At 40.8% G+C, this 13,735-nt stretch overlaps 1 protein-coding gene across 1 annotated transcript in view; it reads right to left on the reverse strand.

Moving 5' to 3' along the window:
• LOC135512310 (disintegrin and metalloproteinase domain-containing protein 12-like) overlaps positions 1-5,120 on the reverse strand; it is a 149,201-nt gene extending 144,081 nt beyond the window's left edge. The window contains exon 1 of the mRNA XM_064934213.1: positions 4,658-5,120. Coding sequence (XP_064790285.1) covers positions 4,658-4,766 — 109 coding nt within the window. The 5' untranslated portion in view covers positions 4,767-5,120. The remainder of the gene's footprint in view (positions 1-4,657) is intronic.
• Positions 5,121-13,735: the final 8,615 nt, after the last annotated feature.

The raw sequence follows: 13,735 nt of genomic DNA on the forward strand, positions 1-13,735 counted from the left end.
GCAGTTCTAGCCTAGCAGTTCTAACATCCAGTGCGGATGTTGCCTGTAATCCATGGCTTCTAGTTGGGGTATGTACGTATGGTCACTGTGGGGATGATGTCATCGATGCACTTATTAATGAAGCCAGTGACTGATGTGGTAAACTCAATGTTATTTGATAAATCACGGAACATATTCCAGTCTGTGCTAGCGAAACAGTCCTGTATATTAGCATCTGCTTCATTGGACAACTTCCGTATTGAGTGCATCACTGATACTTCCTGTTTGAGTAAAAGTGCTCTAGAGTTTTGTCGCCTCTAGTTGCACAGGTGACATGTTGGTAAAAATTTGGTAAAATATATTTTAGTTTCCCTGCATTAAATTCACACTACCTATACACGTCGTTGAGTGTGGTCTTAGTGCCAGTATCGGGTTTGTGGTGGTAAATAGACATCTCCAAAAAAACACTCTTGGTAAATAGTATGGTCTGCAACTTATCATACGGTATTCTAACTCAGGAGAGGAAAACTTGAGACTTCCTTAACATTAGAGATTGCACACCAGCTGTTGATGACAAAGAGACTCCCGTCATCTTACCCGAGTCTGTTCATCCACTCTTGACGATGCATAGAAAAATGCTATACAGTACATACAAAAGTATGTGGACACCCTTCTGTGGATTAAGCTATTTCAGCCACACCGGTTGCTGACAGGTGTATAAAAATTGAGCACACAGCCATGCAATCTCTATAGACAAATATTGGCAGTAGAATGGCCTTACTGAAGAGCTCAGTGACTATCAACGTGGCACCGTCATAGGATGCCACCTTTCCAACAAGTCAGTTTCTTCTGTTCAGGGAGATCCCTGAAGTGTGTGTGTACGTGTGTGTGAGTTAGGGTGGGGCTTCCTATGCCTGACGTCGTGGGTTAGTGAGATCTGCCTCCAGCAGGCACTCCCATCCCTCAGAAGCTTCAGAGGAATCCTCGGCATAGGAGCCACTTTCCATCTTGTTCTCTGCAGACCCAGGATTCTGCCTCTGAGCTCTGGGGATCCCATCATGGGGACCTGTGGATTATGGCCTTCTGTAACTGAAGGCCAGAATGTAGGAACAACTAACCGCCAGCTGTGGAGCAGCACACTCCAGTTATCACCTCAGTGTCCCCAGCACAGGGGTTTTAGTACCTCTGCTCACCATCAAAAGCATTCTAAAGGTCAGTCCATAAAACTGACCAGGGTAAAATGGCTAGAATCGATAAAATAATGATTAAGATGTGTAGTTACATAGTCGTGACACAGCACTCTCTAGTGTTGATAAGTTTAAAAAAATAAGTGACTGTAGGACATAATATTTCCCCTGCTCTGACAGCTACAATCAATGTCAGATTGTATTTTCCACAATCTTTGTGTCAAGTGTGTCACAAAGTACATAGCAGGTCATGTTAAGTGAGTGATGATGACACTGCCTAAACCAATAGTGGACATGGTGCTTAGAAAGTCCTCAAAACTGCAACTGTCCCAATGACCCACCCACACACTGCATGTGTCTGTCAGTTCACTCTGCCTTGCACAAGGAAGCCATCTCCCCTCTCCTTCATTCCTTTCTTTACCTCTCAGTTGGCATTTAGGCTCACCTAACATGGCCCCACTATTGGAACACCCCAGCATGAACCTCATTTTATGCATGCCTTATAAGGACATCCAATTGAGAAGACAGGCATCTAGCATGGCACCTCTCTCCATGAGTATACCTAAAGAGGGCATAGGGTTCATGCCTCGCACTGATAATGTCAAAAAGCACTCACTCTGAGTGCTTTTTGTCTGTGCCCAGTGTGGTCATCTGTTCTGCTGCTGTGTCCACTACAAAGAACTCAGGTTCGGAAATGCCTTCCTATCTCTGCCTGTTAGCAATGTACTGCAGAACTATGGCTTTTGTTAACGAGTTCATTATAAGAAAAATGAATTGTTTCGATGAACTGTTTGCTTACTGACATTTGTGTAGACTTGAAAAAAGTATTTTGTCAACCAAAACGTTGACAGGGACATGTGTTTTTCTTATTTTGTTTCTACAATGGGTTTTGTGTGTGTGTATGAAGGGGGATTCAAAGTGGACACACATGTTTTCTATACTCACTTGTGCACTCATGTGTGCATGCATCTGTGTGTTGGGATGCATGTCAGGTTGTGTTTGTCTGTTAGCTCCCAGGGTGGTGCAGCAGCAGCGTCTGGTGAGCAGCAGGTAGCTAAATCACACAGACAACTTTAATGACCAATGGCAGCTATCAGAGAGAGACACTCAAAACTGTTCCTCACAGTCCCAAAACGACAATAACTAATGCCAACATGTCCCCATAATGTCAAAGGCAGCCAATGAACTAAAGGGAGGGTGTGGCAACGGTGGCGGCCGTCAGCCATCCCATAGCATTCTGAGGGGATACAAGAGTTACATCCAAGGAAACGGCGATGAGCGCTACACTGCTCAGAGAAAGAGAGAGTGTGTGTGTGTGTGTCTCAGACTGTTTCTCTGTGTGTCCATGTTTGTGTGGTCAGAGTAAAAACCTTCTCTCCCTGGCCCTTCCTTACTATTTTGACACAACCAACGACATTATATCCCTTATAATGAATGCAGTTTACCAGGGCAGCAGTCTGACTGAATATATAATATCCTCAAATCTAATCAAGGTAATTCGGCTCCCTAGTCTAATTATTTATTGAAGACTGGATTAATCACAGGTTGTACACAACCTTGTTCAAATCTATGTAGACTAATAGGAATAAACACGATTAAGAGTTTATCGGTCTGAAATGAAACCGACATTCACTACGATGCTATTTTTAAAGTAGACCGATTACCCAATCATCTTTGTTGTTTGACAACCCTGTAGTTACACAGTAATTAGGATAACTTCACTCCTCTAGCCTTATAGCATGTGATTATAGTTTAGCAACCAAATTCACATTTTCTCTGGATTGACAGTCCAGCTTTTCTGGGAGTTCTGGGAGACTCCACCATTGAACACACAGTAGGATCTTACAGCCTCTATGGCAATGAATTATATGAACTGTGATAAGAATCCAGAATGGCATTGAGTCTGAACTATCCTTTCAGTTCTCTCCAAATTGCCAGTGAGAAGGTGAAGATTCCCGAACTATCACCTATTGAACAAGTTCTACGAGACCTTGAATCTTTACCTCCCTGCTATATAGCCCACACATGACTATACGAATGACACATCAGTATCTTATTATAAGAGTAGAAGCACGTCCAATATTTTACATTTTGTTGATTAAGACATTCCAGCTACATGGTCTATCCTGCAATTTAAATGTACAAGTGGAGAGATCTCAGTCGATATCCTGCTGCCATCCAAGCAAGGCTTTGCAGTATTTCAATACACACCATCCTCAAAGTATTTGTACGGCCTGTTTAGAGTCATGCTGGACCAGAGTGTAACCTTTGTAGGTTACTAAAATATATTCTGGTTTAATGGCCTTTCACAGAGTGCAGCAGATGGAACAATAAACACTGTCATTATCATTCCTCCCTTCTGTAATGAGGAGATGATAGAGAAACCATTTATATGTCATGAATAAACTAGGCTATAAGAGGTGTTATGAAACATAGGCCTATCCTAACCCATCTAAATCCCTACACTCACTAATGTTATGTTTCATGGAGAGACCATAGAAGTGGCTCAAACACAATTCCACCCAGGTTACCAAATACCCACTGCAAAACTCTCTTTATCCTAACAGTTACTTAACTTCCCTCTCCCTCTGTACCACTGAGTCAGAAAAGCTCTACTCAAGAGGGTGGGAGATGGAGGATAATAGCTGTTCTGAGGCCAGTCCCTTTGGCTAAATCCAGCTGACAGGCTGAGTGTTCACAGATGCCCTCACTAGATCCTCTTTCTGATCAAAGGACGCATCTCAAGTGTAATATTATCAACAATGTACAGTGTTTTAGCAATGTGCAAATACTTGTGGTACGAATAGTTGGGGAAGAGAAATAAATAGATACATATTGGTGGTATTTGTTTGTGCTGCACTGGTTGCCCTTCTCTCTCTGTCGCTATTTCTCTCCCTCTCTGTCTGTCAGTCTCTCACTCTCTCTGTATGTATCCCTGTCACACACACACGCAGATTAGATATGTTTTTCTCACTCACGCATACTGTACAGTAATCACTCATGAATATTTAATTCTTCATTTTGATGTATGTATTTCTGCAATCTGAACATAAGCAGGCAATGTGTAGTGTGTTAAACTCATCCATCCAGCACCGCTGCCACTGTCTGTCAGACTTTCCTGCTATTGTCTTATTTTACAGTGCAGGAAACAATAGCCACAGGATGCACCACAGTAACAAACCTCTCCCTCCCTCCCTCCCTGTCTTTCTCTCCCTCTAACACTCACACACATTTGTATTACATTTGGCCAAATAGAGATGCAGAAAAAAGGGTTTGTTTTTTAAAGTGGAATTGCTCACATCTGCATATTTTTTACATTTGTTGCCTGTGATTTTTGCATTAATGGAAAACTTTGATAAAATAGCTGAATTAAGGTCGATTCCGTTGTAATCTTTTTATACTGACGTTAACAGACCTTTGGTACACACTGTAAACTGTGTATAGTGCAAAGAATAAAAATGTCAGTATTGCTAATTGAAATAGAGACTTACCGTTATGTAAATTCAGAAGTGTGTTGTCTGTATTGCCCGTTGCAACGGACATGGACAAGACATAAAAAGCATGCAGAAATGCAAAGTTATTCCAACTCCAGTTTGTCATGTTGCCCGGTTTTGGGGAAAATGTGTTCGGATTGTATTACGGAAACGACACGACCAAACTATGCTGTCTACGATTGATTGACAGGATGCGGGATGCAAAGCAGTAGCCTAGAGTCGGATCAGATCCGAAACTCCCCAGAACTAGATCACGAAATCGGAGCTGTCAAAAACTTTTTATCCAAGCATGTTGAAATCCCTGCATGCTGCGCTCAAGAACTTGGCAATTATGTCTCCAAGACATTGAGAAGTGAGTTTGAAAAAGGAAAAGTAAACCGGAGCGACAGAAAAAAGAGCCTACATAAGAAGTCTGATTCACGAGACCAGCGTAGCCTTTCACATCGGAGCCGCTACGCTCTTCTCCTCTACAATGAGGGAGAAGCTATGAACACGCACGATGCCCAATTGATGACGTGTGTCGCGCAGCTGAGAGTCGAGTGGAGAAAATCTATCTTCCTCCAGCAGGTGGCGTTTTTTGTTGTTTCGCCCAACAAGCAAGGAGTGTTTCTATGGAGGTCAATGAGAGAGTGTCGAATTTGGATAGATTTAAAAAATGTTTAAATTTTTCCAAATATTGAACAACTTGTTGCGTTGTGGCCATAGACTTATAATTCATACCAGAATTTTGGAATCTGTAACCATGGCAATTTGACTGTTAAATGAAAGATTCACGCATTTTGAATGTTATATCGTATTTGTGCATCTCTGGGCGACGCTCTATCGATTCCTGGGTCATTTCATGTTTTCACGTGTATCTGAGCCGTTCAAGCAGGCAGAACAGCTCTAATACAGCCGGTATAACGAGTTTTGCATCATGCTATTTTGTATGCTTCAAAAATATTGGGAAATTATATTATTTTATACTAATACAATTGCTCAGAGAAATAGATTTAGTTTAATAACAAGTAAATACATTTTTTTCTTTGAAAAGTAGTGGTCAAAATGAAATATTCTTCTCAATAAAGTATTCAGAAGTTTAGTAATAGGTCCCATATTTCTCGCACGCAATGACTACATTTAACTGCATTTACAGTTTGTTTTGGTCGTGTTTCTGATTATTTTGTGCCCGATAGAAATTAATGGTAAATCATTGGTAATGGTGAGAAGTTAGCATGTCTTGGGGGTATGATCTTTGACCCTATGTAAACTTTCTCACTCATCATTATTCATAATGAATTATATGCATAATCATGGTAGCATCCACATAAATGGTCCAGTCAATGTACCCCCTCCGCAAAATACGTCTGACAGATATTATTTTATAAATAATAATTATGATCAAATGTGGGCTTAAACATTTATTTGAGCAATTAATTTAACCCCCTTAATTTAATCCCCCTTGAGTAATTAATGTAACATCTATCCTTGATTCCTCTTATCTACACTGAACAAAAATGTTAACACAACATGTAAAGTGTTGGTCCCATATTTCATGAGCCGAAATAAAAAATCCCCAAAATCTTATTTCTCTCAAATTTTGTGCACAAAATTGCCTACATCCTTGCTAGTGAGCATTTCTCCTTACTGTACCTGACAGGTGTAGCATATCAATAAGCTGATTAAACAGCATGATCATTACACAGATGCACCTTGTGCTGGGGACACTAAAAGGCCACTTTAAAATGTGTAGTTTTGTCACACAACATAATGCCACAGAGGTGTCTCGATTTGAGGGAGCATGCAATTGGCATGCTGACTGCAAGAATATCCACCAGAGTTGTTGCCAGAGAATTTAATATTAATCTATCTACCATAAGCTGCATCCAACATTGCTGCATCCAACATTACTGTACCAGGTGTACAGTAACCATGCCAGCCAAGGACCTCCACACCAGGCTTCTTCACCTGAGGGATCGTCTGAGCGGGGTGGAGGTGGTGCTGATGTAACAGTATTACTTTAGTCCGTCCCCTCGCCCATACCCTGGCTCGAACCAGGAACCCTCTGCACACATCAACAACTGACACCCACGAAGCATCGTTACCCATTGCTCCACAAAAGCCACGGCTCTTGCAATGTCTCAGAGCAAGTGACGTCACCGATTGAAACGCTATTAGCACGCACCACCGCAAACTAGCTAGCCATTTCACATCTGTTACACTGAGGAGTATTTATTTCTATATTAAAGCCCTTTTGTGGGGATAAACTCATTCTGATTGGCTGGGCCTGGCTCCCCAGTGGGTGTGGCCCACCCATAGCTGCACCCCTGCCCAGGCATGTGAAATCCATAGATTTGGGCCGAATGAATTCATTTAAATTTCTACCTACCTTAGAATTAATCTTAGAATAGTAATTTGGTTGGCATATTTGTCCTATTTCACACATGTACACGTGTTTATTACACATGTTTATTGTGAATTGCAAATGTGTTTTTTTTGCATATCCCAACTCCTCCTGAGACATCCTCAGAGAGTGGGGTCTCAGCCAGGGTCAGCCATTGTCAACAACGACCCTGGAGAAATTAGGGTTAAGTGCCTTGCTCAAGGGCACAGCAACAGATTTGAACTAGCGACCTGCTGCCAGAATACACTGTACCTTAGAATGTGTGGCTCATTAAATGCTTCAGCTTGTTCTCTATTGTTGTATTGCCCACACAATATGCATTTTTCTGTTATGGATCAATAATCTTTAATCAGCTTGACTCAGACTTAACAGTAGTGACTCAAAGGAACACATCTGCTCTGTCTCCGGGATGGAAGATTAGAATCAAAAGCCATAGTCGTCCCAGACAATAGGCTATATGATCCGGAGTATGTTGCTCTGTGCTCTTGAGAGACAAAGGCATCCCTCTCCTCATAATGTTTAGGCTGTCAGTGTCTGCTCAGCCACTGGAACAGGGGTGATTCACTTATGGTTACAGAAAGTCATTCCCAAGAGAAGGTCAGTTCTATCAATACAGTGGTTTGTGGGTGTCATTAAAGTAACCCATTGAGCCTAAAGGCACATTTAGGCGCTCATTGGAATATACATGAATAGTTACACTGTTATTTTATGCCTGTGTCTCACATAGTTGCATAATGCCATAATTCTCTGTTACAAAGGCCTCATACAGTATGAAGATGTGGTCAGTCTCTTGCTGTACTGTCCATGACACTTTATCATATGCAAATGTGTCCTGGAATTTTGTTTAGCTGCCTGTCTACAGTTTCGCATGTAATCTTTTTGGTTGTGTTCTCTACCCTCCAACTTATAGCATGATGAGTCTTCTCACCATGAAGGTCGATTTGGACTATTTTCGACACATTCCTTACATACCCCCTAACCATGGAGATTGCTTTATGCTTTTCCCAGCATGTTCAAATACGCGTCTCCGTACCTATGGACATCGGTCCTGTTAATCTCTGTCATGTCAGTCACGTTTACATTCTAGTTGTGCTCTGAGTCAGAAGTCCCTGGCTTTAGCCTGACGTCTCAGCTCTGATTACGATGTCATCTTCCGGGTTTGTCGTCAAAGACCTCGACGACAAAAGGGCTCTTTCACAGACGCTCCCTGTCTCCTGAGTTCCATTAGCTGGGAATTTCAGCTTTCCGGATGGGAGGCTCCACAAGCCCCAGTGCTGACCTAAAAGTCAATGACGGCTGACTCTCTCTCAGGTCTCCACATCTCAGACACAGATGATTGACAAGTTAAGATGCATTTGTCTTCACCAATGTTCTGACCCAACACATGTTAAACTCTGAAATACCACCGGCGGGATAATTATTACATTTAAAGTTCATTGAATTTTTGTGAACATCTTTACTATAAGCATTAAATCATTCAGTGATAGAAAGCCAAAACATATACATTTGCTGATAAACCCAACCATTTCGGTGCGCTCACAGTAGCCTAAATTTCAACGGCCAACACCTTATAGGCTTACAACATTTATTTTCCACTGAGAATGTCATATCTAATTAAAAACATGACTATGACTAACTCTGCAGCAGTGCAAATTGGTCTCTAGCTGGCTGAATATAAAACATTTCTTAGAGAAAAACTTGAATTTGCTTTGGTTGAAAATTTCAGTTACAGTATGTCAACTGAGGTGGATACTTTCAAGGTACGAGGACCAGAGTGGGCCGTGTATGTCATCTTTACAGAACCTCAATTATCACTGCAGGTTTCCACAATACCTCATGGCCCTGGCCTTCAGACTGTACACGTATAATGTAGTTCGATATAAAACAGTATGATTGAACCCTGTCCATGCCATTACCATTATAAAGTGAATACATTTCAGTCTGTATGGAGAGTACAACAATCATTGCAGTGTATTCCTCTCTCAGATGTATACCCTGTAAGCGATCATGTCAGGAGCTTGGATTGTCTTTTAAATACTATGAAGTTAACGTGGATATAAAAAACTCTGAGAGGCAGTCAACATGCAAGTTTGAATAAACACTGTGATACGAGCAAGAACAGTGTGCAGGTTTGTCTTTTTTTTACGTAACCACATTATTTCCACACACCTGCAACAAGACTGCGAGAGTAAAAAAAAACAACGTTTTTATTTATTTATGTAGATATAAAATCAAGGTATGCTGTAGGTATGGCAACAACAACTGACATCAAATATTTATACTGTATGTTTATTTTATTTATTTATTATTTATTTATTTTTACTTCGGGAAGACAAAAGTAACTTTGTTTTAAACCTTTGTTTAAATGTATTAGTTACAGTTGAAGTCGGAAGTTTACATACACTTTGGTTGGAGTCATTAAAACTCATTTTTCAACCACTCCACACTTTTCTTGTTAACAAACTATAGTTTTGGCAAGTCGGTTAGGATATCTACTTTGAATGACACAAGTAATATTTCCAACAATTGTTTACGGACAGATTATTTCACTTATAATTCAGTGTATCACAATTCCAGTGAGTCAGAAGGTTACATACACTAAGTTGACTGTGCCTTTAAACAACTTGGAGAAATTCCAGAAAATTATGTCATGGCTTTAGAAGCTTCTGATAGGCTAATTGACATAATTTGAATCAATTGGAGGTGTACCTCTGGATGTATTTCAAGGCCTACCTTCAAACTCAGTGCCTCTTTGCTTGACATCATTGGAAAATCAAAAGAAATCAACCAAGACCTCAGAAAAACAATTGTAGACCTCCACAAGTTTGATTCCTCCTTGGGAGCAATTACAACATTTCTGAAGGTACCACATTCATCTGTACAAACAATAATACGCAAGTATAAACACCATGGGACCATGCAGCCATCATACCGCTCAGGAAGGAGACGCGTCCTGTCTCCTAGAGATGAATGTACTTTGGTGCGAAAAGTGCGAATCAATCCCAGAACAACAGCAAAGGACCTTGTGAAGATGCTGGAGGAAACAGGTACAAAAGTATCTATATCCACAGTAAAACAAGTCCTATATCGACATAACCTTTAAGGACACTCGGCAAGGAAGAAGCCACTGCTCCAAACCCACCGTAAAAAAGCCAGACTACGGTTTGCAACTGCACATGGGGACAAAGATTGTACTTTTTGAGAAATGTCCTCTGGTCTGATGAAACACAAATATAACTGTTTGGTCATAATGACCATCGTTATGTTGGGAGGAAAAAGGGGGATGCTTGCAAGCCAAAGAACACCATCCCAACCGTGAAGCACAGGGGGGACATCATCATGTGGGGGTGCTTTGCTGCAGGAGGGACTGGTGCACTTCACAAAATAGATGGCATCATGAGGTAGGAAAATTATGTGGATATATTGAAGCAACATCTCAAGACATCAGTTAGGAAGTTAATGCTTGGTAGCAAATGGGTCATCCAAATGGACAATGACCCCAAGCATACTTCCAAAGTTGTGACAAAATAGCTGAAGGACAACAAAGTCAAGTTATTGGAGTGGCCATCACAAAGCCCTGACCTCAATCCTATAGAACATTTGTGGGCAGAACTGAGAAAGTGCGTGAGAGTAAGGAGGTTTACAAACCTGACTCAGTTACACCAGCTGTGTCAGGAGGAATGGGCCATTATTGTGTGAACTTGTGGAACGCTACCCGAAACGTTTGACACAAGTTAAACAAGTTGAAGGCAATGCTACCAAATACTAATTGAGTGTATGCAAACTTCTGATTAAATAAATAAAAGCTGAAATAAATAATTCTCTACTATTATTCTTACATTTCACAATGTTAAAATAAAGTGGTGACCCTAACTGACCCAAGACAGGGAATTGTTACTAGGATTAAATGTCAGGAATTGTGAAAAACTGAGTTTAAATGTATTTGTCTAAGGTCTATGTAAACTTCTGACTGTATACATTTGAATAAATGTTTATATCCATGGCCTTTTTTACCCAGTAGTTACATAGCAAAAAATATATATTTTTTAATATTCATTGAATATTAAGTGAGTATGTATAAGGTCATGAGTCCTAGGAGGATGAGAGTGAACTAAGTGAGTTGAAGGTTTAGCAGTGAATAACTCAAGTCTGTCCTCATTCATCTCTTCAGGATCTGGCCAAGAAGTTTCTGCAAAAACACAACAAACCAATTAGAAATCAAAGACAGGTAATATACACAAATCCTCAGCTAGACGTTATTTCAATCTTCTATATGCAGCTGTAGTTCAAACGGGACAGATTCCTCCCTTTAAATTGGCTTTCACTTCCATCAACTATCTGTCCCCTGAGAAATTCCAGTGGGGGAATAAATATAACCTGCTATCTGGCCAAACAGCCCACAATGCTATCACTGTCCTCTTATACTGGAGTAATCTCACTATTTTGCCATTTAATAAAGATACCCTTCTATGTCCTAGGATTTGCAAACAGACTGATCTGGAAGTAAAAACAAAATTCCCCTAATACATTTTAAATTGCTCATTGTTTTCTATGAGGATTTTTCATTTCATGAACTCCCTGAATTACCAACTGAATTTATAAAAATGTTGCTCCTGGACCAGCATACTGCTGATCTGAAATGAGGCATCAACATTTCAGGCATTTCAGACCATCAGTATACTTCTAGATTAGCCCATGTAATAAAAATGAGAGGCGAAGGATCAGGCACCATAACAGACAGTAATCAGAAATTATAAAGTAAAAACCACCCACGTCGTGGACTCTGACATCTTTCTCCCAGACAAGTTAAATACCTTCTTCACCTGCTTTGAGGATAACACATTGCCGCCAACACGGGCCGCTCCCGAGGACTGTGAGCTCTCATTCTCCGTGAGCAATGTGAGAAAGACATTTAAGCGTGTTAACCCTCACAGGGCTTTCGGCCAGACAACATCCCTAGCCACGTCCTCAGAGCATGCGCAGGCCAGCTGGCTGGAGTGTTTACAGACATATTCAATATCTCACGATCCCAGTCTGCTATCCCAACTTGCTTCAAGATGTCCACCATTGTTTCTGTACCCAAGAAAGCAAAGGTCACTGAACAAATGACTATCGCCCCGTAGCACTCAATTCTGTCATCATGAAGTGATTTGAGAGGCTCATTTATGATCATATTACCTCCACCTTACCCGACACCTAGACTCACTGCATTCGCATACCGCTCCAATAGATTCAAGGATAATGCAATCTTCATTGCACTGCACACTGCCCTATCTCATGTGGACAAGAGGAATACCTATGTAAGAATGCTATTCATTGACTAAAGCCCAGCATTCAACACCATAGTACACTCCAAGCTCATCATTAATCTCAGGGCTCTGGGTCCTGCAAAAATTAAGGCAGTAATACAGTATACGTTATATAAAAAAATGTAAACACTGAAATACATTTTACAACAGATTTCACACAATACATTAAGTGTGTTCCCTCCGGCCACTACAACACACTATCCAGGAGTACGTGTGTGTATGCTGTGTATTTTATGTGTGGTTGTATGTGTGTGTTTGTACCTGTGTGTGTGATTCTTCGCAGTCCTCAATATGGACTGCTAAACATGGCCTGCACAGAGCCCAAACCTCAACTCCATCGAACACCTTTGGGAGGAATTGGAACGCCAACTGCAGGTCTAATCATCCAACATTAGGGCCGACCTCACTAATGCTCTTGCGGCTGAATGAAAACAAGTCCCCGCAGCAATGTTCCAACATCTAGTGGAAAGCCTGGTGTAAAGTATAGCAAGGAAAATAGAAGTTCATGCACTTATCAACCGAACATCCCTGGTCATCCGTACTGCCTCTGATCTGGCGGACTCACTAACCACACATGCTTAATTTATAAATGATGTCTGAATGTTGGAGTGTGCCCGTGGCTTTCTGTAAATTAAAAAATACAAGGAAATGGTGCCATCTGGTTTGCTTAATATAAGGAATTTATACTTTTACTTTTGATATTTAAGTATATTTTAAACCAAGTACTTTTAGGCTTTTACTGAAGTAGAATTTTACTGGGTGACTTTTACTTGAGTCATTTTATATTGAGGTATCTTTAATCTGCTAAATATGTGTATGTGGCCAATTTTATTTGATAACCACAAAGTATTTGGTCCCTACTAAAACACATATAATAGATATAACACACACACACACACACACACACACACACACACACACACACACACACACACACACACACACACACACACACACACACACACACACACACACACACACACACACACACACACACACACACACACGGCACTGAAGCAACAGTGAAACATGAATACATCACATCAGTGCAAAGATATTGATTGTGTAGACACTGATGATAGATTACAGTAGGGAGGAAATTCTATTAAGAGGTCAAACAGCAGCCTCTGCTGGGCACAGATTGTAAAACGAGCATGCTGAAAATGTTCATGCATTTTTCTTGCATTTCAAATGGCACTTCATCCAAATATGAAAGCTGAATATCTACCTTTGTAGACCATTTTGTGAAACCCTGGGCATCTCCCCCCCCCCACGCATACTAGAGACTATTGATTTTAGTATTGTTTTGATAGGTGTGGACCATATACCAGAAACAGTCTATTCTGTGTACTTTTGATGTTACCAGTCTATATACTAACATCC

Source organism: Oncorhynchus masou, chromosome 24 (genome assembly GCF_036934945.1).
Source record: "Oncorhynchus masou masou isolate Uvic2021 chromosome 24, UVic_Omas_1.1, whole genome shotgun sequence".
Lineage (NCBI taxonomy): Eukaryota > Metazoa > Chordata > Actinopteri > Salmoniformes > Salmonidae > Oncorhynchus > Oncorhynchus masou.